This window comes from Hyalella azteca, unplaced genomic scaffold, assembly GCF_000764305.2.
Source record: "Hyalella azteca isolate HAZT.00-mixed unplaced genomic scaffold, Hazt_2.0.2 contig11722, whole genome shotgun sequence".
NCBI lineage: Eukaryota > Metazoa > Arthropoda > Malacostraca > Amphipoda > Hyalellidae > Hyalella > Hyalella azteca.
This window is the reverse complement of record NW_025941708.1, coordinates 291,762-318,712: the sequence shown is the minus strand read 5'-3', so window position 1 is coordinate 318,712 and position 26,951 is coordinate 291,762. Positions and strand designations below refer to the sequence as shown.

Sequence of the window (26,951 nt, the reverse complement as noted above, 5' to 3'; positions counted from 1 at the left end):
TGGGCATAACGTAGCCTGAACTGAAAGCAAATATATTTGTCCACTTGGATGGTTCAGTTGGATGAATGGTGTGAGATTTGATTTCGTTGTAGTTTTGGAGTGTGTAGAACCTAATTTATATGAGATGTTTTGATAGTCCAATATTTATTTGTAAGCTCAAATTTTTCGTGTACAGCGCGTTTCGTAGCTCTTATTTCGAATCGAAATCGATTTTCATGAAGATACAATTTTTACGTTGCAAGCGACACTGATAAATAATAAATTCGATGGTCAACTTTTGAGAAGTTTGAAGATTTGAGTAAAATAAAGAAAATAATTAGTGTAAATAATTTTTTATTCATGATGACTGACTAATTATTATGTAAAAATCTTGTGGAGTCAGATCAGAGCAGAGGAGTTTTATCTTATGAACACCAGAATTGTGAACTGAGGTCGGGTATATCCTGCATAGCAATTTAAGATTCATAAAATGGGCTTCAAATATTATACAATGATCTCCCTAATGGAAGTCGACAGATACATGTATGTACAGCTGACGCTAAAAGGTGTACTCGTAGGGCAGGGACATCGTGAACAAAACCTCGCTGATTTAAATAAATATAAACTCGTTTTTGGTAGACTGACTCATGATCTGATCAAAACATCAGCTTTACTTTTCTAAATACTGCAAGCCAATATAGATTGAAGAGATTTGATTATTATTTTCAATATTTATATATTTACAACTCATATTGCATTACATGATTGCGATAAACTTTGTGACAGGGTATTTCATATGAAAATTATTTACTTATTTGCAATCCAAAACACAGTTAAAAGTGTACTAAACTATTATTAAGCATAGGTAAAAATGTAAACAACACATAATGCTATGCCTAGCTCCGAATAAAGTGTAAACTAAATTTTTCTATGTTCACAGTCATGCGTTTACAATTACGCTTTCGCTGTCTGCTTACTTGCGTGGAAGTTATTTTGTTTGTCCACACTTGTGCCTGATGTTATTGGATCCGCATCCGATCATAATAGGGTGTTTTTCGATGTTCTAACAAAGATTCAGACGACTGTGTTCTGAAGCGGAAATTCATGGCATGCTTATAATTTCATTATTGTACTCGGTTAATAGCTATAACATCAATTTACGCATGAAGTTTAGCCAATAATTTGTCGGCAAATATTAGGGCTTGGCCTTCACTTCAGCCCTTCACCTACTTAGTATAAATTCTAATTTCGTGATCTGGTACCTGACTAAGGCTGACTTGAATATAAAATTTAACGAGTTGGAACTTGGAAATGAAAGTCACGTTCATCGCAAATCCGTTTTTTTTTTTCAGTTAAATATATATGTTCACATCCAATTAACGTGTTTTTGTTGTGTACTGAGCCAAACAGCTAAGTGAAATTTTAACTTTTGGCTAGTATGTTGTAATACAGCTGTGTGACTCGACCACTGACCAAGTCTATGACTTCAGAAGTTCAGACTTGCAAATTGCAATAACAGTACATAGTGACAAACCAGAGATTTTCTAGAATCAGTTCATTTTTAATTTCCCCATTTACTCAAGATTTAGGACTAAACCAATTTCTTATAGCGGCTATATGATAATACTGGCATCCATAATACCTACTTAACTGGTCTACTTATAGGACAACAGATTAACAGTTATGTTTGAAAATTATATTAGGTACTTATTTTACTTATCTTGTTCCAAACTCTTGTTATCTTGTTCCATCATCCATGATGGTGAATTTGCTTCAACTTATTCTTAAGTGTGTCAATTTTACTGTCAAATATCCATTCTTCATCTTCAAGTTCGACTGTTCAAGCCTTCAAGCTCAGTGTGGACCATAGTGACAAACTATAGATTTTTTAGAAGGTGTTCAGTTTCAATTTCCTGATTTACTCAAGATTTAAATCAATTTCTTATGTATGATAATGCTGGTATCCAGGATACTTTACTGGTCTACTTCAGGCATGGAATATATCTACTTGGCAAGCGGCGACTGAATTTTTCGAGCCGTGGTTTTATGGATTTGCCAGCCATGATTCCATTTCTTTGAGCCGTGATTCCATTTCACCGAGCCATGAATTCCATATCTCAGCCATGAAAAGCCATTTACGAGGCACGAATTTAATTACAAAGTCAATGCACGCATGGTGCATTTACATATCAATTTTAAATACCTTGGTAATTTGAGTTTTGGGAACGCCAAACACAGTCCTAACTTACTCACGGAAGGCGAAAAGACTCTAATCTTCAAGATCATTTATAANGCCGCAAGATTTCATACCTACTGAAATTATATGATACTAGAGCCGCGATATTTCAGACAAAAATAGGACTTTTCCAGCCTTGGTCTACTTACAGGACTCAAAAACAAACTTGAGGGAGAGTCTAAAAAACTCTCTGCTTTGCCACAATGGCTGTGGACTGTTAGTTTGCCACAATGGACTGTGGACTGTGAGTCTGTGGAATTCTGTATGCCGTGTATGTGTAAATTCATACATCATAGTGGCAAATCAGAGATTTTTTAGAATCAGTTCATTTTTAATTTTCTCAGTTAGGTACTCAATATTTAAACCAATTTCTTATGTATGATAATGCTGGTATCCATGATACTTTACTGGTCTACTTAGCCTATAGTACTCAAAATTGAACTTAGAGGAGAGTCTAAAAAATTCTCTGTATTGCTACTACAATGTGTATAGCCTATAGGTAATATATTCTAATGTTAACATAAGAAAATGGATTGAAAAACCTAACACATAGCCAGACTGTAAAGAATGGCACAACATAGGTCGAGGATGCCGTTTTTTGAACCAAAAGACACCAAGATGAACCTATATAGATGGTGGACGCCAATATTCATCATCATCAGTAACCAGATGCCGAGGTTGCCAAAATTGATGGTGAGCGGACGTCGGCGGCTGGGAGGCACTGGTTAATAAAATAACAAGGTAGTTAAAGAGTCAGCTTAGACAAACAAGTCTTGTGGCATGACCCAGTAAAATTAATGGGACTGAAACACCACTCCTCAACTGTATATAAATATTAAGGAAGCAACAAGGAATACGTATTAGCACACAAACTAGAAACAAACGCATTTTATTATCTTCCGACAGTTATCATCAAGCACGCCATGTTTGTTGTTAACTGCCACAAGCAGTGTAGCTAAAAAGTAGATCTGGAGTCTAAGCTAAAAAGCAAATCCAGAGTCTGGACACTCAAATCTCTGTACAATTATTTCAAGGAAATTGCAATATTCCTCCGAGTGTAATGAGTAATATTAATTTCAATGACAAACAATGCATCAACAATTGATACACACACACCATGCTGAGATGCTTGCTACCATCACACAAGGCTTTTGTGTATTAGTTGCCACATGGAAACAGCAACAGGGTCTGTGCTATAACATGAATTGGTTGGTGTGACATGCTTTCACACCCACCACGCTAAGTCTATGGTACCGGTACCTGCCGGACGCCATGAAAGGAGAAAGCTGACCTGGACACTTAATTGACACCCTTTCCTCCGTTACTTTCCCGGAAGTCTAAATATTTTTCCAAGGAACGTAGCATATTATTGAAGAATGGTATCCTATTGTATATCCCCATCCAACTCTATATATATATATATATATCTTCAAATATTGTCGACACAAGGCCCTGTGACAAATTCATCATTACTACTGTATATGAACCAGCAGTATAACAAATTATGAGTATTCTTCTTAATAGACAAATTTTACATTTGGTAATTTATCCCATCACTAGTAAGAGATAATTGTGATATGATATCCCATCACACTAATATTGAAATATACATCCATGCGACACCCGATAAGCTTCAAGAGTCCTGACACTCATACCAACTAAGCAAACAAACTTGAAGCTAATCTTTAGGGTATGATTACAAAGATTGATAGATTGCGAAACAAAATGTTAATATTAACAATTGCCTCTAAAAATCAAATTGAGCAATGTAATATAAGAAAAGTTTTAATGCTGCTGATCCTCAAACAAATTAACTGATACTGTATATATAAGCCAAAATCGTACAAGGTTTTTAATTCCTACGACAACAAGCGTCTAGAAATGGTACGTAATACACGTTTATTCATATAAACAAGAATATTGTTAATAAGAAGCATGCTCTGGTCTTCAATCAAATCTGCAGGAATTTGTATAGTAAATGAACAAATTTGTTCAATAACACATTTATTATACCTACTCGCCTAATGTCTTCTGTATATACATCAGGAGCTGTCAACTATAATGCCAGTTCCCAGATAATGGAAAACAACACAATATTGGCTCATCAGTAAGGAGGTACATGAAGCCAACATTTGCCACATTGAATAAGTTACTGATTAATTCTGAACTACGCTGATTCAAATGATTTTGAATGAAGTGAAAAGGAAATATCAGCATTGATTCCATTTTTTCAGAATTTCTGAAAATCGATGATGAATGGTGCAAATCTACTTGCACTTTACATTGCACTGTATGAAGAAGTTTTATATTTTGGTCAGTAGGAGGGTCCGAAAAAGCAGCAAGAAACTGCTCTTCAGGCTCAAAACAGCTAATCCAAGATGATATTGGTGACGGTTTACTAAATTGAGGAAATGGATGCCAATCAGTTTTGATAAAATTAAACTGAATTCACATAATGCATTTTACTTCAAATTTTATATTTCAATTTTTTGGGATGCCCAGGAAAACGTCTATGCAGCAAACACTGGCAGACCACATCACTGCCCATCCGTCTATTGTGCACAAGCACAGGAGGTTGCCGGCCAAAGAACACCACTGCCCTGGATGTAATGAACCATCATGATTTCTGCCTTCCGGAACGTAGCCTTCAACACTTCTGGACAATCATATAGGCAGCCAAAAGCCACCAGACAGAACGAATCAATTGAATTAGACCAATCAGCCCTCAGGAGAAACAGCCAGTGATTGAATGGCCTAGCATCATCCGCCGTACTGCTAAAAAATTCTGCACCACTCTGACATAGGTACCGTCAACCGGGGCTACTCGGGACAGATTTCATCGTTTTTTTGTTAATAACTGTTAATAACTTCTTACGATGAAACATTTCATAAAAACATTTAAGCTCATTTTATAGCTCTTTGCCAGGGCTATTGAATGGCATTGTCAAAAAAATTCCATATGCTATTCCTAAGGTGCCAGACGCAAAATAAAGATTGTCCCGAGTAGTCCCGTCAGTCGGGGCTACTCGGGACAATGGGAATAAAACTTCATTTCAAAACATTTGAAGCATGCAGAGCGTACTCATCCATTACTAACAGTACTCTGAAGTCCTCCTCTTTCATTGTAGATGATGTAGAGGTAGAATAAATGATATTTTCTGTGATTTTTACTTGTTTTTCCTTTATTGATATGATATTGCCATTTACATTAATTACCGTATTATTGATGTGCAATTATCATATTATTGATTCAGTAAAACTAATTCTCTGGTCTTCAATCAAACCTGTCTGAAAGAACAAATTCTGCCATCCTGTAAAAATAGAATAGGAGAACATTTTTATCTGAAATGTAATAAAATTGATTCATGGAACAATTGTTTCTGCTGAACATGAGTTAGGCCTTAGCAGGCTTAGCAGTGTTACTTCTTATGACAATAATGCTATTAATAGTCCGTTTTTTATTTCAGTTTTTTTTGTTCATTCCCAGAGGAAAACTAGTTTTTGTGTTATGCCAGTTCTGTCATCATGTTGTTGTTCTCATTTCAAACATTTTGTTGTAACCCAAGTATCTAGATGGTATAAATAGGTTGAGGAGGTTGTAAATGTCACGTCAATCATGGCACTGTTTTCCAAGGTAAAAGATATCTTCAAAAGCACCTCTTCTGTGAAGAGGAAGAAAGTCTACCACAATGTTAAAATACAAAACCCAGCAGATGTCTGGATCATTAAGAGTGAAATTGGTGATGGTGCATATGGTAAAGTTTATAAGGTAAGAATATTTTAGTGAGAGGTGTCAAGGTGTCATAGTATATATTTTGCATATTCATTGTACTACATTTTCCAAGTACCTATGTTAAAAAGATACAATTGTCATTGTAAATGTAAACAAAGGTAAAATTGTCATTGAATTGAGGATGCCTGTAGCTTGTTGCTGAGAATTTTATCTACTCATTAAATTGAAGATAAGTTGTGATAGCCTTAGAATTTTGTGTATTTCAATCACTAAAAAAAGGTAATTTTATGCTTTGAGTTAGGTAATTTTATTCTGTGTTTTATGTAAATTTCTGTAATACATTAATAATGTTACTGAATTGAATTGCTTCCAGATATTGTACCTAGTTAACAAGAATATCATTAGAACAATGGTGTTCACCAACCAAATCAATCTTTTCATTTGTTTGGCAATAGGTAGAAAATAGATTTCAGCTTCTGTTGTATGATAGTAATTTCTGACATTCCTTACCAACGTCCTTTGACACAATTTATCACATTTTTGGTGCCTATTTACATCAAGTACAGCCAATTAAAATGTAAAAATCTTTCAAATTCTTAACCAAATAACTGAAACAAAAGTTTGGTGCAAAATAACTTTATATATCTGAATGTATGTGACAAGCAGATACGAGAGGTCCCAATTGGGACATGTGTGTATTAAGTTAAGGTTAAATCACTGAATATTGCTACTCTCACATCACTGACTTGGTCTGTCTTTGCAACACAAGCATTCATCCTTCCAAAAATTTTTGCTGTGTAAATTTCAGTTACTTGCATTTATTTACCCTGAAATTTTCTTCTTTTGATTTTTTATAGGCAGAGAATATACACAATGGAACTTTAGCAGCACTGAAGAAGGTTGCCTTAGAGGAGGATGAAGACCTTGACAACTTCATGGTGGAAATAGACATTCTGGCAGAATGTCAGCATGCAAACGTTGTGAGATTGCTGGAGGCGTACCACTGGGAGGGATGTCTCTGGATGTACCTGGAGTTCTGTGATGGAGGGGCTGTGGACAGCATCATGGTCAGTTCCTAATCATAGTCATAGTCCATTTTTAATTTATTTTTACATTACATTGATGAAATTTAACATTCATTTCCTGAGACATTTCCTGAAGCTGTCAGCAGTAGATGTTGTGTTGTCTGTTCTAGCATTTTTTTATATCTGTTTAATATTTTTGTTTTAGAAATCTTAATTTATGTTTCATTGATTTATTATATAATAAGAACCTTACTGAGTTCTTGTCTTACTGCTTGCTGCTTAATCAAATGAGCAAAATTTCAGTTTTATTGAATTGAGTGCACATGAAAATATTAGGGTGGTGCACTTTAATACTGTAAAATAATTTTGTGCAGGTTGATCTTGATCGCCCCTTGACAGAAGAACAAATTTCCTACATCACCCACCATCTACTTCAGGCTCTAGACTATGTCCACAGGCATAGGGTAAGTTCTCATGACCTTAACTTCTAGCTTTAGGATTTATGGCATATGCTTGTCAAATTTCATTATCTAGTGCAAAAACAAATGTCCATGATTACTGGATCCTTGCTAGAAAAGTAGTTTGGATAGTTATTTTGTTCTTCAAAATTATGATTCCATCATGATCCATTATTATTTAATCATATGAATACTAGCCTTTCAAATTTAGATTGAAAACAATGTTTATCCAGTGCAAATGTTATTCATGGACAATTCATGGAAGCATGTAATTCATTTCTGGATCGTAATAGCATTTATTACTGCAGGTGATTCACCGAGACATCAAGGCAGGCAATGTCCTCCTCACAACTGATGGAGGTGTCAAGCTGGGTGAGTGTTTGAGTGCTCTTTTATTCACTCACTTTGTCACAGTCACTTTGCAGCGCCCATCACATCTTGTCTCCTAATAAACTCCTATGCTGCTTGTGACCACTGATGCATTGAAATGTTTGTAATGTTCAGCATTTATTTCTAATAATTTCAGTGTAAAATTACAAATTTTACTCACACAATACAAATATTCTTTATATTTATTTTTATTTGTATTCTTTGTAAATATTCTTTGTATTTAGCAAAATTTCTCTGTTAAATCCAAATTACACCAACAAATGCCCTCTGCTGACACAAAAAATATTTATTGGTTTTACATTGATTTTCATGTGCAGCGGATTTTGGTGTGTCAGCAAAGAACAAGAACACAATGGACAAGCGCGGCACCTTTATTGGGACGCCATATTGGCTCGCCCCTGAGGTTATAAAGTGCGAGACGATCATTGACTCCAAATATGATTACAAGGTACCCTAGTTCATTTATGATGGATGACAACACAATTAGTTTTGATACTGTAATGAATCTACGAATTAATGATATGGTGATCTTTTCTATATTGATCTTTTTTAATCATGACCGTGCATCAATTTCTAAGCTTAGAGAAGGTGTACTGATTTTTAACAAATTTTTAGTTTAATAATCTTACATTAAGAGACCAGGATAAATTCCTCTGCTTGTGGCTTGTAACTAATTAGCTCTACCTTTTCGATGAGCAAGTGAAATATTTAGGTGCCTAATCTAGTTTTCATGGCATGTGATGACAGAGATATTGAATAACATTATTCAGTACCTTTTTTTTTTGAATGTTATAATGTAGAATGTTGGGATTCCTTGTTCTGGATCTTCTTTTTTAAAATGGTGTCTACACAATCTTCTTTCTGCTTTCAGGCGGACATTTGGTCCCTGGGCATCACACTCATAGAGTTCGCTCAAATGGACCCTCCGTACCACGAGGTGTCGCCGCTCAGAGTTCTTCTCAAAATCCAGAAATCTGATCCACCAAAGTTAGACTGCCCAAGCAAGTGAGTTCTTGGAGTTCATCAAGTTGAACCTCCTAAAATAGGTTGTCCCATCAAATGTGCTGCCATTACGTACCTATTTCCTTGTTGCAAAATGTCCATTATTGAGGATTGCTTCAAGAATGCATGGCATTGTTTTTCGATGTTCCTTTGGGTTTTGTCCTGCATGCAATTTAGCTGGAAAAGAGATTGATAAAAAATCTCCATCAAGTATTTACGTATAGCATAATTTTATTTACAAATTTTTTTGCTAATCCATTGAAAGATTTTGTTGGTTAAATTTGTTGTCTGGTTCTGAATATGAAAATATTTGTGCAGGTTCTCCCGAGACTTCAACGACTTCATCGCCTCGTGTCTAGTGAAGAACCCTGATGAGCGGCCTGACGCACGCCAGCTCATGAATCATCCTTTTGTGAAGAAGCCTCAAAACGCCAAGCACATCATTGCGCTGCTCATTGAGTACCAGGCTGATGTGGTCGAAGAGGATGTTGAAGAAGATCCGGTCAGTTGCTTGATGAAATTATTCCTTTTACCATTAGGTATTTCTTGCATTTAGTAGTTGAAACACAATTCTATGGATTTGTACTTTAAATCCATCCTTTAAATGATAGGTAGTCTAATATGTACTGGCCTGAAGTTCTGATGCCGTAGTGTTAGAATTGCTTCCTATAAAATCTTCATTTTTGTGTCATGCCAATGCTGCGATTTTTATCCGATGTTCTTTGTTATCACTACACTACTTGAAAAGTTGACTATACACTATCAGACTTCTTATCTCTTTTATAACTTATTTTAAGCAATCCAGTGCCAACATACTAATTTTTAATGTTGTTTTAGTTTGTTATCAAATCGTAAACACATTTTTTCTTTTTCAATTGGGATATGAAGATAATTGTTGTTTGTTCCTTGCTTACACAGCGGGCATCGCGCCTCAGTCTTGATTCAGTCGACCAGCACAGCTTGAGCCAAGACTCCGAGAGCATCGCTAGCAAGCAACAAAAGGAGGTGTGCCCAGAGTTGGCTTTCTGTACCAATTCCTATTGAATCTGCTTACATTTCTTTTTCAACAAATATTTTCGTCATTATTTACATTAGTTGATATAGTACCGGTACAGGGTTACCTGATTATACTGTTATGGCTGATCAGAAATTGGAAGTTTTCCATCTTATCATTAACCTGATTTTGCATTGATTTGCCATGAGGAAAAATTCTTACATTGACTTTCGATCATGATGCTGATAATTTTTTGTGTGCAGCAGCTGAAATTCGTGTGAAAATCCCGCATACTTTTTGCATCAATGTTGTTTTTTTTAGTATAATTTCAATGGTGCCAAATTATGGCAAGTTGCTGCAAATAATCCATGTTAATCCATAATACACGTTCATTTTTGTACTAAATGCGTAGTTATATATCTTCAGGACGTAGTATAAATGCCAAGTGAGTTTCCAAGTTGTAACTATAACTCGTTGCTTTCCAGGCTACCCCGACGGGCGTTACAGAGAGACGGGCTACTAAAGGACCCGCTCCTCCTCCTCCTCCTGCGCCTTCCAAGAAGGGTCCTGCTCCATCCACTCCTTCTCCTGCAGTCGTCACAACGCCCTCCACATTCCCTGCCCCTGCCTCATCTTCCACTCCAACCATCACTCCTGGTACTGCCGTTACTTCGTCCCTTGCAGTAACATCTTCTGCCACTTCGGCCCCGATAGCCTCACCTGTTACCAGTCCATCCATTGATTTGAATGTCATCGCGCCATCGCCTCTACCATCTGCTGATGTGTCTCCTCCTCCCCCCGTGTCTCCTTCAGTGTCTCCTCTATCGCCTGTTTTGTCCCCTGATCCTTCTTCTCAACCTTCTGTCCCTGTAGCTTCCTCAGATTCCCCAAAAGGCTTGGTTCCTCAGCCTCCATCTGTCCCTACTACCACAACTGTCTCTTCGTCACCCCCAGACTCTGGTGCGTCGTCATCTGTCAATAATGTGCAATCCCCTTCATCTGTTCCTGTCACTTCTCCTGCTGCTTATATCGCCACTGTGACTTCATCTGTTAGATTATCACCATCTGTGGAGACTGATGTAGTAGCTTCATCATCACAAAACGATGACACATTTGATTCACCACCAACTGGTAAGGATGAAAACTTGAGTGACTCTGACTCAAAACTTGTGCCTGATGACCCGCTGATTAATTCACCAACTACCAAGACTCTTCCAAGCCCTGCTTTTGATTCAACCATCACAACCGCTATCCCTACTTCCAGCGGTGATGTTGTGCTTAGTGGCGCTTCCCCTGAAGTCTCTTGTTCCTCTCCCATTAGTTACTCTACTACTTCTGTTCCTGTTGCTGTAGTCTCTAGCAGCGGCGTGAGTGTCTCTGTTCCAGAAGCTCCTCTGGATGCTCCACAGCAGTCAATGGCGCTTCCGCTTTCAGTTGTGTCTGCTTCTGTGTGTGTGGCTACCGCTGATGTTGCTAGTACGTCTACTGCTGACACATCCATGGTTAGCATCACGACTCTTGGAGATGACATGGCCGTTGAAACGGTCAATATTGTGCCCCAAGAGAAGCTCGTTATTGAAGAAAATGAAGATGTTTCATCGTTTCCAGTAATCCCACCCTCTGTGATAGTAGACTCTACTTCCAAAACACACATTATTAGTGATGGTTTTCCAAAAGATATTCAAGATGGTCATTGCCAACCATCAAGCACTGTCGTTTCAATCGGAGATCCCATGCCTGATATAAGAGCTTTCGATCACGACGTAGGCACTATAGCTGACGCACTTGACGTGTGCGGTTCTATCGACGATGCGCTCGACGAGTCCTTGTATACCATGGACAGAGAAGAGATAATTGACGGTTATGCCGAGCCTTCTTTGCCGACGAAATCAACTTCCAAACCTGCAGAAACTCGCCAGAGATCACCAGACGACCTTCCCAGCAACGAGCTCTCGATTGTTGTGTGCCCTGATGCTCCTGATGATGCTGATGCTGACTTGATGCCTCAAACTATCACCCCAGCGGCTGATCATCGGACCCTTGATGTGCCTGTCGCTCAGATCATTGCGTCCATAGGCAGTGAAGGCACGGTGATCGTTCGCACCCCCACCCCCACACCTCAGACGCCCACGCCCCCCACCTCCACCCCACCTCCCCAGCAGTCGCTTGTCACCTTCTCAGGTATGACATCGCGGACTCGAAGAGATGTCATTGCAAAAACTTTCAGAGGTTTTACCTTACCCAAAACAACGTTTATGTACGAAACATGAAAAAATCGAGCTTGTGTGAATATTTATAGATCATTGTATTTTGATCTGATAAAAATAACGGCAAATAAGTTTTTATCTTTTTTGAAACCAGAATACATGATGTAAGTCACGAAATTTTTTAAATTAACTCGAGCGCAATTCTTCATTATTTGTATTTGCGTGATGATTTTTTTTTTTTTGCCTAATTTCAGCCATTTTGATTCCGGTCAAGTTTAAATTAAGTAAAAGTTGAATTTTATTTGGCTGTAGTAGTTGTCAGGGCCGTCAGATGTGATGAAGATGGTGATTGTGAGGAATGTTCAATTGTTCATATCCACCGCAATGATTAAATCTGTTATAAAATGTACCGGTACTCATTATATGGGGCTTCATGTGTTTTTTTTTTTTTTGTTAATTACACTAAATTTCCTTGAGTGGGTTTCGTGTGTTTAAAAGAATCTCAATTCGCCGTCAAGCGAGTTTTACTGTCTCGTGTTTAATTATGTATATGACTTTATTCTTATCTACTATAAAATTTTCTGCGAGGCGATCAACATTAAGAAAAAATTTGTGGCGTTTCTATGGTCTGTGTCGGTTAATTATTTCCCGTTATTATCACCTTATTTTTGTGCGTGTATTTAAATCTAAGTGTACCGTTTACTAGTCGTCACAAGTTTTCTGGGGTGTCTCATTGACAGGTGGGCTGCCTCAAATTTTTTACTGAAGCGAAGAAAGCTGTAGCTGAATTACTGCCAAACACTGGTTCTTTGTGAGGCATTTCTTGGATTGATATTCTAGTTACTTGTGTACTTTGTATCTATGTAACTTGAAATTTGATTGTTACTTTTTAAATATTCTGAAGACTATTTTTCATTATCGGATGCGGTACTAGACTGGCATGATACCCTATCACTTGAGCGATTGCCTTAGATCATAAATTTTTAGGCGACCTCTTGTCCAGGTCTGAGCAGTGAAAATATCTGTTATTATTTAATGTCAAAAGTTGTATTATACTTCAATTCGTGATCAATATTCTCACTTGTGATATCAATTCTTTAGCAGAGTTCTCTATATTATACGTCAGAACTAGTCTGCTGCAGGCTATAATTAACATATAATTTGCTGGGTTCTGATTGTTGTCTCGTATATGCAGGCCCAGGTGTGGTCGAGAGCCCTACCTCCACCCCCCTGGACAGCCCTCGCGCCCCTCCCCTGGGGGTAAATAGTGCCTGCTGGCGATTTTCAAATATTGAACTATAAAGTGACGGTCAACAACGAAATTTATCTCTCCTGTGGTTTCTTGTTAGATTTCATTCTTTCTAAATACTTCATTAAATTTTTTACTCTATAGGAAGTTAATTTTTTTTACGATTGCTTGGTACGCGTATACATATATTGCTGTTGATCGCGTCTAGCTGTATGATCGCTTGAAGAAAATTTTATCTACAGCGCGATTTACAATTGCCAAGTAGGTTAGATGCCACCGGAATAGCTATATTATTACAAATTTTCCCCATGGTTTCCACACGAAGGAAATTCAACAACCTTGCCAATACTTCTTATTTACTCCCAAATTATAAATGAACTCCATACTTAGAAGTTATTTGGCAAATCAATACATTTTGGGCAGAAACTTTCTAAACATTGACGAAAAGTTCAAAAAGTTTTAAAAAAAGAAATATTAACGAAAAAAGAAAGGTGACGAAAAAATGCCTTGTGCCTTGTCCTATAATGATACATGGACGATATACTTGATTTGTACTCTACAGGACGAGAGCTACACCCTTGCTGCAGAGGAGGCTGTGCAGCTGCTGGATGAAGTGATCGACCACCACGAGACGAGTTCCCCCGACCAGTCCCTGCTGCACGACTCCACCCTGAACGAGTCCACCAGCAGCGTGGTGGTAGTGGACGGTCCCAGGCAGGTGGTCATCTCGCACTCCCACACCCTCGACGGCGAGAGCAACACCGACGATGTCGCGTCGCCTACGAGGTACGCCTGCGCCGGTCTAGCGATAATCAATTGACCTGAAACTGAACCAAGCCTCTAATTATTGTTGTTCTAGCGCTTGAGAGTCTATTGGTCTCGGTAATAGTTCTCTTGCTTTGCTTATTGATACGATGTTGAATACGATCCACGCCATTTTACTGAACAGACGAGTCTAATCCAATACGGTATTTCATTGATCAAGTAATTTTTTACTGTCCGACTGCCTTTTTAACTATTAATTATCGACTGAGGATTCACCTTCATTTTTCTGGTGTTTTTTTTTTTCGCAAAAATCAATTTTGTTGAACATTTTTATAATCATAAATGCGCTTGCTCTATTTCACTATTGCGTTTGTTTTCATTCCCGCTTTTTCACTTTTTACTCTTTTGTTACGTTTTTTTCGATAGTTTTACTTTTTATAATGTCATTGTTTTTGGGACAATTGTAAGTAATTCGTTTCATGGCTACGAACCATGGCTACGAACGAAAGGTTCATACTTGTAACCACACCCATACCACGCGTTATAAATTTTTTTCTGCCTTTATCATATCATTTTGCGCTTCTTGTACCTAGAGTGGCAGGGAAGACGCACATCTCAGTGGTGCCTGTAGCGGAGCACACCTCGCCTGCGCCTCCCGACGCTCTGCACGTGACCATCGAGGGCACCACTCTGGGCGACACCGACGTCGACTCCCTCGTGACGCCTCACAAGGTATGACACAGTTTATTTCACTTAGTTTTTATGCTCCCTGAGTAACAGGGATTGGTGGGGCTGAGTTTTGTTTTCAGATTAATAGTAGGTAATTGTCCACGGAAGTCCGGCTTCTTGGCATGCCACGACTTACTCAAGCGCGAGCAAACTCTTTTGATAACTCATGATGAAAAGTGTCAAGTCTTCACTTTTTCACTTGATCTGAATCGTCAAAAGAGCATATTTTTTACACCAATCCTTGATATCGATCTCTCCAACAATTATAGTTTATTTTAAAAGATTCTTTGTTGAGAGTTTCAAACTTTCAAATCTGTAGTATTCCAGCATTACCATTTTTATCATTATCTATTCAGAAAAGATGCATCATCTTGCTACCGTTGACTTGATAATCATTGTTCGACATGGTTTGTAATCAATGTTGCTATTTCACAATCTTTGTCTTCCCGTCATCTTGCGATACTGAAGTTCGCATATTCTATTTTTTATATCAATTTTCATTTGTTCATGTTGAAATAAATTTGTGTTCATTCGTTTCATTCAAGGTTTTCCTGAATAATTCTTAAATCTCAAGTAATTGATATAAATCTCAGGTAAATCTCAGGTTGGTTTGTTTCCAGCATTCCAAGTCTGCGGATGCGGTCAATGGTCGAGACGCGCCTGTGGCTGTCACTGCTGCGCGTCACGCTCTCGAGGACAGGTCGGTGATTTTATCTTCTCATGCTGACGCAAATCAACAGAATGTATTCAAGTTGATTACTTCGGAATGAATGATGAAACCTAAGCACGCCAACGCCGTTAAATAATAAAACTTGCCTCTAAAATAACTTTTCGATGATGATATTGGGAATTTCAGAAAAATTTTCATAATTTATATTTCGTTAGAAGTCTGTCCGTATTTATTTGAAGGCAAAACAGTTCCAAAATTGGTATTAATTATTGTTTTTTGCCTTCTCCATGATCAGTATCAAGAAGTATTTATTTTTATTCACTGTCAAACCTCAATACCTATGTTCTATATATAATTTAAAAGTTTTTAGAACAATCTTACTTGCCGTCCCCATACGTTTTTCCGAGTGGAAAATATGGTTAAATTTTGGCTATTTATTTCTCAAACATTGAGTGATTAGCTGTTTTATTATCATTATCATTATTATAAGCTACTTCTTGAGGTCAAAGAATAATTTTATTTTTATTTTGTAGTGATGCAAGGCCATCGCTTGTTTTGAAATTCAGCAATTATATAACAGGTCGGACAGCGACAGTATCAGCACCGTGAGCTCAGAGAAGGAGAACAGCAAACCGACGGGCGTTGGTGGCGGCGGCAGCAGCGAGGAGGAGGTCGTGCTGCGGCACCCGACCGCCGGCCGGTCGCCGTCCACGGACACGTCGTCGTACCGCAGCGAGGCTGGCGAGTCTATGATCGAAGACTCGACTCTGAAGAACGTCAATCGTCAACGCCAGAGTAGGCAGGCCATTGCCACCAAGAACGGCCGCACCAAAGAGGAGAATGAGAGCATTGCTCTTAGGAAGAAGACGCGCAAGCGCACCAGGAAGTTCATGATAGACGGCGTCGTCATGACTACCACCACAAGCAAGGTAAATGTTACGGGCATCGTGCCCAATAGTGAAACTTTTTATGCTATTTTATTTGTTACACTTGGCTCGGAGAAAAATTTCTCACTGGCTAAGCGGAATACCCCAATAACACCAGATAATACGAGATACGTTTTTTTAAGCAAGGACCGTTTTAGAATTAAAAAAAGAAGCGCAAAGATATCGCAACAATTTTATTTTTACATTAAAGCCTGTACTTGAATCTACTTTTCTACATAATTTCCGTGAATGTTGAGGCACTTGTCATTACGTGGCACCGGTTTTTGATTATCTCCTGATAAAATTCTGCCGCCTGACTCGTCAGGAAGAAGAAATTTTAGGCGTTTTTCAGCAGAATTTCACCTCCAAGTCAGGCGGCAGAATTTTATCAGGAGGGTACGGTATTGAAAAACTGGTGCCAAGTTGTGACAAGTGCCTCAGCATTCACGGAAATTATGTAGAAAAGTAGATTAAAGGTACAGGCTTTCATGTAAAAATAAAATGATTGCGATATCTTTGCACGTTTTCTTTTAATTCCAAAACGGTCCTTACTTAAAAAACATGCCTCGTACCTACAACACCGGGAATTTGTACTTCAGCAAGAACTGTCTACACTGGGATTTTAAAAATCAAGAGTGTAGCTTTAGTCCATTTATTCAGCTCAGTGATGTGAGACAGCTACCGGTATTAGTAAGAAACACTTTGGCACGAAACTGTTGAATAGTGCCCATGTTGAGTTGAATCTACGAGGCGCCACTTAGGCCCAATTGGAATGGAGAACTTTAGTGCGTGTGGCGTGGGTCGTATAGACGTTTGGGACTTGATGTTGAATGAGACTATTACTATTATTATGAGACTATATATTGATGTTGAATGAGACTATTAGAGTGTAGTTACTTCTCCCTCTCTCATTGAAGCCTTTAATGGCGAAGTGACCAAGCATCTTGAGATGAACGGTTCCTCATTAGTGATTAGTATTACCGTATATTACTTAAATATTGTATCAGTTTTTTGGTAGAATTCTACCACGACCGGGCGATTTTTCTTCTTAGGTGACAAAATATGATAGGAACACTTCAGCGATTTCTGTTCTATTTGCTGGGACTTAATTATGTGGAATTGGTGAGCTCGTGCTTTGCCATGTGTCACGTTTATTTGTTCCTTCTTTTAATTCATCACCCGACGGTACAATTACTGCACAAATATTTTGCTTCTTAGATCAGGATGCTATGGTTTCTTCCATATATGGTTGTCAATAAACCTGATGTACCGGTAAATATCGGTAAACCTTTTGTAGAGACTTACCGCACTCTGCTTATTATTTTTATATCACGAAGTAATCGTAGTAAGACAATATTTTTGTCTCAAGCTGTGAGGGAATATAAAGGTATACTTCATATTTTAGGAGCAGCGGCTGTTGAGGAGGTTTAGAATATTCCTGATTTCGCAATGCGCGTAGCTGCGATGAGGATACATTTGCTTAGTTCACGTTAAAACTGCTTGTTATCAGTCGAGAACACCAAAACCTTCCTTAATTTTTTTCCAGTTTTAATACTGAAGAAGTTATTTATAAAGCTGACACAAAGCAAGTACTTCCACCTTAGACAATTGATATTTAGTCGATTTCGAGCGTATTTCTTGTGCTTTTAATCTGCTTCAACTGCTTATTTTATGACCACTCGCTAACCATAGGACGCTTTCTGGCACGGCGATGTAATGGCTAACGGTCATGACGTGAGTTTTACCGAGTGCACGCCCATCCTAATCCTGGCTTCTGTACTGTAGTTCCGATTAGGAATATATTAGTGAACCCTCTTAGTACTGAATTATTATAAAGTCGGCTTACCCTATCGTGTTGATTCATGTCGAAACGTAAATGTGAAACGTAGTGCTTATAAGGAATGATCATGTTTTTCTGATTCATATATTAACTGTTGTAGGATTATCATCTCTACATTTATCAATATGATTTTTAATTATAAAATTTTTAGTATTTATTCATGTGCATGGTTATCAAGACCCCCGTGACTTTATGTTCTTATCTCTTTCGTAGTCTGCATTGCATGAATTTCGGGTTTTAATTTCTTCGGAGTTCGACCTCAGGTTTCAGTCATGCATTCGATTCATTTCAAAATTGTCGTCTTTCAGCAAAATTTCCAAATTGGATGAAACAACTGAACACTGTGTCTGGTGTAATTACTAAATATTATTTTGTGTCATGCCGTAGTCAAAACCCATATTGGTAAAATATCTTTTCATATCAATCCATTCCTATGTATTTTTATGTTTATATAAAGTTATCATTCTCCTACACATTACGCGCTGCACTGTCTCCTCTAGCATACAATTGCATCTTGCCCTGTTGATGCATTTACTCTACCAAGTGGCTTTGGGCTTGATATTGGGACATAAACTGTGATGAATATTCATTGGTACTATTATTATAATTGACCATTGAGCCGTATAGCGTACGTTTTCCCTCGAATTGAGGCAAAATTCGTAATTTACATTTGCTTATCAAACGTTCGTTGCTGTTATTTTAAGGTGAGCTATGTGCTTTGGTTCTGAACGCATATTTTACAATTTCAATTGGTTTAGCAATTGAATTTAGCAATTGGTTTAGCAAACGACTACCGAACAGGTTATCTACGGCGACGACGAAGAAGGCAACATTATGACGTCCGGCCATCTGGCGCGCAAGCAGGAGCTCCGCGAGCTGAAGCTGCTGCAGAAGATCGAGCAGAAGCAGTTCCAGGAGCTCGGCATCAAAGCCAACAACGCCAGGATCGAGCAGGAGAGGAAATTTGAGGCTGAGAGAAGTCAGCTCGTCAGAACTTACGACAACGACGTGGACACGCTCAACAGACATCAAAAACAACAGGTGAGTTCAAACCTCTGCTTCAGATTATATTTAAACTTATCTTATCGATTTCCTATCATTGCTGGGATATTCTTTGACAATTCTTCTATTATTTGTATAATATAAAGTTAAGTACGAGAATAAGAATAAATAAGATGACTCTAATATGTTATCATTTCATTATAACAAATTCGTTTCGAATAAATAAGATGACTAATATGTTATCATTTCATTATAATAAATTTGTTAACCAAACTTTGCATTGCAGCGAATTTTCTAACATTACCAGAACGAACTGAACTTGATGTTATCCTGAGCCTCGTTACCGCGTTCAGGTTGAGCGCACAGAAGCCCAGCACGAAGTTGAGTTGAAGAGTTCCAGCAAAAGGATCAGAGCTGACCAGGAGAAAGAGCTACGATCCTTCCGCGACTCGTTGAAGATCGAATTGAAGCTGCTCAAGCAGGAGGTCGACCTTTTGCCGAAGGATGTGAGGAAGGAAGCTCTGAGGAGTCGCAAGGAACACCTGGAGAGCGATCAAGCTGAGCGGGAAAAAGCTTTCCTAGAAAGATTGCACCAAAATCATGAGGTGCACCAAACATTTTTATATTTTTTATTCTTTTATATCATCAGAAAATTTTTTTCCGTTTGTTATGTACAATTTTGAGTCGAGACCATGACTAGATTCCTGTCTTGTTTAAAATGATCCTATTAATTCTTTTTGTAGCTTCAAATAGTCCCCTAGTTTGAGACTAACGTTTTGTTTTCTCTGCCGTTTACCAGTCGAGCATGAAACGGCTGTCTGAGGAGCACAGAGCTCACGTCGCACTTCTGGAGCGGCAGTTCCTGCAGAAGAAGCACCAGATGTTGAGGGCGAGAGAAGCTGCTCTATGGGAGCTTGAGGAACGTCATCTGCACGAGAGACATCAACTGGCCAAACGACAACTCAAAGATATCTTCTTCCTCCAACGTCACCAGGTATGATGAGCATCCTTTCTTGACCCTCTAGCTCCATTGCATCCACTCTTTCAGTTCATTAGTTTAGTAGAAAAGATAAATTTTTAAGTATATAGTACGTAGTACTTTTAGAGAGGGGCGTGCGAACCTAAGAAATGGTTGTAATCATTGAATTGAATTATTATTTTTCCTATTTATGCATGCACATTAGGAAAGTTGTAAACTAGTAACTAACAATGATGATTGTTGCGGTCAGATGTTGCTGCGTCACGAGAAGGAACTGGAGCAAGTGAGGCGTCAGAACTGTCATCGTGAAGAGGAGCTGATCAAGCGTCAGGCCATTGAGCGACGTGCCATGCCCAAGAGGATCCGTCAGGAGATGAAAGCCAGGGAGCTCATGTTCAGGGAGAGCTTGAGGATCAGCACCACCAACCTGCCTGAATCACATCAGGACGAGAAAGAGCGACTGCGCAAGGTATTTTATCATGTTCCTGTTCACTTTCATGGACCTGTTCATTTTCATGTTCCTGTTCATTTTCATGTTCCTGTTCATTTTCATGTTCCTGTTCATTTTCATGTCCCTGTTCATTTTCATGTTCCTGTTCATTTTCAGGTTCCTGTTCATTTTCAGGTTCCTGTTCATTTTCATGTTCCTGTTCATTTTCATGCTACTGTTCATTTTCATGATCCTGTTCATTTGCATGTTCCTGTTTATTTGCATGTTCCTGTTTATTTGCATGTTCCTTAGTATCCTTAGTATTTGTTTGGGACATAGCAGTCCCAGGCCACGATGGATCGACGCCTCTGATTATCGTTCATCCGCCCTCATTTGGGCCACCTGATGCACGATGCTGTTGCTTGCTTCTCGCCACTGGTAGTGTTGCAGGGGAGGTCGATCTGGGATTATGCTCAGGAACACGTCTAATTGTTTCTTGAAGGTCTCCAGGGTGAACTCCCCCTCTCTTAGATCCCTTGGTAGTTGGTAGGGCGTTGAACAGCCTTGGCCCTGCCACGGAAAGCGATCCTTCCCGCAGGGATCCCTTCCTGTTTATTTGCATGTTCCTGTTTATATGCATGTTCCTGTTTATATGCATGTTCCTGTTTATATGCATGTTCCTGTTCATATGCATGTTCCTTTTCATGTTCCTGTTCCTGTTCATTTTCATTTCAAAATAGGGATGGTGAAAATGTCACCTGTCGCGCTTTGCCAACGTTCCAACTTGAGCCTAACCTAAGGTCACTGCTGTGGCATATCTATGCTATTATTTCCAGTTATCTGTCCTCTTATCGTGAAAGTTCGCTATTTGCTGTAATTTATCAAGCAAGAGTTCTACAAAGCATTCGTCGAATTCTTCGTTTCTTCAAGAATTCGGTAATTTACTAATAAAAGTATACCTATCATAACATAGGCAGTTATCATGTGCTTCGAAGGTCGACCTTCATACATTTTATATCAAGGTCGATACAGAACACTGTAGATTCCTGGTCTGAGAGTAGACGTGAAAAAGTAAGAAAAAGGTTTTATTTCTTACTTTGAAATTAATGTCATGACAAAGTTTCGGTTTCAACTCATATTCAATCATTTGTTATGTTTCAGTTTCAAATGTGTGAACGTCGCCGTTATGAAGCTGAACGCAAACGTGCTGATCAGAAGCACAAAAAACAACTCGAGGAGTTGCAGGCCGCTACCGAGGCCCACGCGAAGGAGCTGGAACAAATGCAGAACGAGAAGCGTAAGATCTTACTATTTTATCATCACTATTCATAGTTTATTTACCGACTTGATTTATTCCTACATTATTTCATTGCAATGTGTGCTTCAGTTACGTTACTGTTCTCTGCTTCTCGGTCTGACAGGCAAGATGCTTATGGAGCACGAGACACTCAAGCTGAAAGCCCAAGAGGAAGAGTACCAGAAGGAACTCAAAGATTGGAAGAATAATCTCAAACCCAGAAAACAGGTAACTTATTTTAATTTTGGTTACCTTGATGGCAGACATCCCTATAGTTATAAGAAGGCCGAGACAGTGTGTGATAGGATGGATCTCCTTGGTTTTTATGAGTTATTTTATTATTTTTAGTATACTTACAGGTAGTATTTGTCTTGTACTGTGTTCCCTGTAACCTTTATTTGAAGGTTATGCTTAAATTTCCGTCAATTTTATCAACATTATTAACAAACATTTATAACTCTCTTCCGATTTTCAACTTGCTTTAAATATTTTTCTCTTTCCCAATTATGTTTCGCTGCCAATGTAAGATATATTTGCACAGAAACTAGAAGACGAGTTCGAGCAGCAGCTGCTGGAGCAGGAGGAGTTCTACGGCGCGTACCTCACAACCAACGGCACGACTCTCCTCTCGTCAGCTGCTGATGCTCCTACCGCCACCGCCTACTAGCATCGCTGTCCTCGCCACCATATCAGTGCAGATCTCCGACCTTATTTCGGAGCCCAATAATTACATTCATGTTTTGATTAGGATCGCAACACCGAGGACGCGACTATCGGATTTTAGTTCCAGTCAAATTGAGTTCCTGTATGGCATGGGTGAAGATATCTCTAATGTCGCTTGAAGTCTGAGAAGAAGTATTTGATTTCTTTGCACCATCGGTACCACTTTCCGGGCCTCTTAGGAACTGAGAAATCTTAATTTGACCAACTAATTAGATTTTTAAGCTTCAAGCTTTTTCGGAATAGTAATCTGTTGACAAGTATGGCTTATCGTTTCTACTTTCCTTTGCCGAGTCAAAATTATTGAGTATAATTTAATTATTTATTTGTAAAATATTTAGTATTCTGGATCTCGCTTGGCGTAAATTCTACCCCTTAACGTAGCTTCCCAGCAGTTTGTAAGCAGGATTTCTCAAATTTCTCAATGACGGGTATCTAATGCAGTGATTGATTCGTTAGTTCACGTATTATGTTCAGTACCATGAAATACTCTTCTTATGTTGCTGAATTGGCGGCAAAAAAATTGTCTGAAAATAGTTCATTTCCGAGAATGAACAGTATTATTACAAATAATAACTTCCATTATAAAATACTTCTATTCCCCGACTTCTGCTTTTTCCACTAGTTTTGATTTTCCTTTTGTTGGGACTCAAAATTTTATTGCTCAATGAGAATCAAACGGCGAAGTGGCAAGCCTGCGCGCACAAACAACGGAGTTATTGTATATGATGTTTGTAATTTGTGTCTCGATGCATCGAAAGAACCGCTTGCGGTCGCTCACATTCGTCCAATGTCTGTGAAATGATTGGCCTACGTAGATTAATTAATTACCCTTAGCTTACAAAGAACGTGATTCTACCTTGTGCTTGTTCTTCAGTTTTTAGAGTTAAAATAATTAGTTTTCTTTAGTTTATATCTGTTGCTATATTTGATTGCAGTTCTATTGAAGGTATTGTCGTACAATATGACGTATCCAGTCTACGCCCACGTATGCAAGCGTGCCTAATGTAATATTTGTCCTGACGTGCCTCGAACGTGCATATATTTCGCGTGCGTTTACTGCACTCTCCAAAATTTGCATCTAGATAAATTTGTCTTAATATCTAATCTTAATTATCCGAAAAATCTGTTAACGCAGCATTGTTTATTCGAGAGTGCTGCCGTATGTAGAATTAATGTGAAATTAGAGGATGCTTATATTAATTAGTGATTAGGAGAAGCTGTAAAGCTTATAATAATTAGTAATTAGTATAAGCTATTAAGCTCATATTAATTAATCTTCATAATTTTCCGAGTGTGGCCTCAATAGAGCGTACATCGTTTCTATAAAAACATTTCCAAAGATACTGCTATGAGTGGAGTAGATTTTGCCTTCTTATGCGCCTCATTTGTAGCCAAACTCATCAAGACTTGTCTATATCTTTTGATCGAAAGCGCGTCATTTTGTACATGTTAGAATTATTAAGTGCAAGATGCTGTTATCAGCAACTTGCTCACAATGGTTTCCTTTTCTTATTTTCAAGTTATTCTTTGTCAGTTGGTAGCAGATGAACGTTCATTATTCGGTTCTTTATCTTCTTCCGAGTAACCTTCTTTTGTTATCTCTTATGTATATTTTCTCTTTATTTTTCATACGCGCTTACTTCTGCAATATTTCCTCTTTCGAAGTCTTTTGATTGTCTAGTTCTTCCATGGTTCGCATCTATTCCTCACTGCCATCTCATCATAAGACCTTACCATCGCTTTATCTCCTGAATCTCCATTTCAAATTATTGTTTTGCGAGCTTTTCATCGTCTAAATTGTTTGTTTGCAACGCACCCATCTATTCGTTCTCATAGCCCATTACAGATTTGGAAGATCATTGCAGTTCTGTCTCCGACTTTCAGAAATGAACAACGGAGGTTTCGGTACTTAATGTTGAGCTTTACATGTCGAGAATTTCTGGTTTCACTCAGTTTACTGTGAAATAGATTCATGATACCATTGAAGGAGTGTCCCATGACACCGCTGCCACGCTCAACTAAAGTCGTGCCAATTGCATCGATGTAACTTCCATTAGGGTTTTTAAACGGATGATGCTTTTACTATTACTCCTATTTCGACAGTCGATTAGATGACCTTGTCTTTAGGAGAGAATCTGATCAATTGCTTATGGGATTAGCTCTGCGGTGTGTCACACTTTCAAGTTGTACATTCTTTAAATAGGAATTAGAAGACTTTTATGTATTCACTTTTGAATCTTTACGTACGTGGTTCTTTTTTCAAGTTGAATGTTTGTTCATGTTCAATGTGAAGTTTCAGCGTCTTAAATCTGGTGGATAAACTGCAGACATGATGTATCACTTTTCTATATTATCTTGTTTCGCTAACCTGGCGATTATGTATTGCTTTGAATTTTGATTTTGAGGAATTTTATACTCAAGTTTAGTATTGGTTTTGTGAGGCAAAACTCTTTTTGTTGCTTTATGCTTGAAATTTTGATTTTGGACTGGAAATTTGGATTTTGTTTTGGAGTTTTTTTGCTGCTTTGAATATATCATAGTGTCACATTTCGTATTAATTTTCTGCTTATTTCGGAAGCGCCGTGTTTACTGATTGCTAAGTTTTTTCTGCAGTTCATTTGTGCAATTGTATTATGAGTTTCATCGCACGGGCGAGGTACCGTTTTCTATTTCATTAATCCGGATGACTTGGGTCTCCAACTGTGCGTTGGAGTGACGTGACGTTACCTTTTGCACCATTGATTTTTGCATAGATTTGAACGTGGTCCCAAAGAAATTGAAGATGTATTTTTCATTTACCCGTATTGTCTTCTTACTTTTGTTTGTTGTGAAAAGTTCAAGTAAGAAGATAAGAACACAGTGCACACCACCGCATTTGTCTCAGGAAGCTTTAGAATTTAGGTGAGAATTCGATTTTCAAGCGCCGAGAAGCGGTGCTACGAAGAATATCCAAGTAGTTTGAATTACTTGGCAATTGATTGAATGCTTGGTTTTTGAACGGGCCTATTTCGATTCGTGCTCTTATGCAAGTGATCAGTTTGTTCTTCCATCGTGTATGTATATTTATTAATATATATATTCAGAGCTTGTAAGTTTGGTCGATTTCTCCTCTTGCTATTATGAGTATCGTATCTGTATTCGCTAGTGATTACTATCTCCTATGTATTTGCTAGAAAAATGTATACTAATCAATGCTGGTAAAACTGGCTAAGACATTTGTAAACGCAGCATCTTGTTCCTGGCCCGAACCTCTTTAATTTGTTACGACAACGAAATAATATTAGCTTAAAATTATACTGGTCTATTATGGATGCATACAAAATTTCAAAACGGAGTCAATATTGTACTGCAAATCATGGGCCTTGTAGAAAACGTCTATAATCTACACCTGGTTATAACACATTAGTGTACTATCTGCTTTAAAATGGCCTTCGTAAAACCTCAACTGATTCTTAATGTCGGTGTATAAGGTAATGATGGCAATGATCGCATTCATGTCATGACGCAAGGTGCAATTCTAGGAAAATTAGGATTCGGTAAGTGTCGGCGAGCTCCTGTTGCCTGCCTTCTCTCACTGCAACTCGTGCTGCAATGTCTTGAAATATATCACAAAACTATTTTGTGTAAACTTGTGCTTAGATTTTCTTTATGGTCGACTAATAGGAAACTTAGTGCTAGTTTAATGGTCCTGAACTTTATCATGTATTTAGTTCAATTGGCGGTCTTCGGTATTGATTCTGGTGCTACGAATACCACTACTGTTACAGTAGTGCCGGTTTTGTGGCAGTGCCCCAAAACTTTCTATCGCCCACACTGACCATAATTGAGAGTCCTCTGGAATATTACTGTCCCACTTAGTGTGTCCAAGGCTATTCTGGAACGTGTGTACATATCTTCACGACTGAAGCGCTACAATTACTTCTTCGCGTCACTATCGATAGAGTTTATAATTAATGTTAACATTCGTATCGCAAATATACTGAAGTATTATAATGTGTCTTTTTTGTAACCTCTTCACATTTGATATTCATTGATCACGTAACAGTCATATAAATCGTGGTATTGGGGAAATTTGTTTTGTACTGGAAATTTTCGGTTTGAGGCGTTATTTTGACTTACAACAAATTTTAGGGCGGAATGCCCAGCTCTGCCTTTAGTTTCAAGTCATAGCATCTGCTGCACGTAGACTGATATACTGATCAGCAGGGGAGTATAAATGTAAAGTGAAATGAACATCCCGAAAAGAGGCATAGAAGGCAACCGCTTCACGAAGATCTGTGGTAAAATTTAGCATTGTAATATAAAATTTCCCTAATT

The 26,951-nt window shown here is 38.2% G+C and overlaps 1 protein-coding gene across 2 annotated transcripts; it reads left to right on the top strand.

Annotated features, from left to right (window-relative positions):
- Positions 1 to 5,682: 5,682 nt before the first annotated feature.
- Positions 5,683 to 26,627, top strand: LOC108672403 (serine/threonine-protein kinase 10). Of its 2 annotated transcripts, none has more exons than XM_018160048.2 (21): positions 5,683 to 5,984; positions 6,806 to 7,015; positions 7,348 to 7,437; positions 7,740 to 7,803; positions 8,139 to 8,269; positions 8,693 to 8,826; positions 9,142 to 9,325; positions 9,742 to 9,828; positions 10,303 to 10,474; positions 13,220 to 13,284; positions 13,836 to 14,059; positions 14,632 to 14,770; positions 15,388 to 15,467; positions 16,018 to 16,366; positions 19,005 to 19,244; positions 19,559 to 19,810; positions 20,005 to 20,199; positions 20,435 to 20,653; positions 21,776 to 21,911; positions 22,036 to 22,139; positions 22,453 to 26,627. In XM_018160048.2, the coding sequence occupies exons 1-21, from the start codon at positions 5,832 to 5,834 to the stop codon at positions 22,576 to 22,578; spliced, it is 3,354 nt and encodes a 1,117-aa protein (XP_018015537.1). In that variant the 5' UTR covers positions 5,683 to 5,831; the 3' UTR covers positions 22,579 to 26,627. The 2 variants fall into 2 exon arrangements, with proteins under 2 accessions (XP_018015537.1, XP_018015536.1); XM_018160047.2 differs by having other exon boundaries at positions 10,303 to 11,998.
- The last annotated feature ends 324 nt before the right edge of the window (positions 26,628 to 26,951 follow it).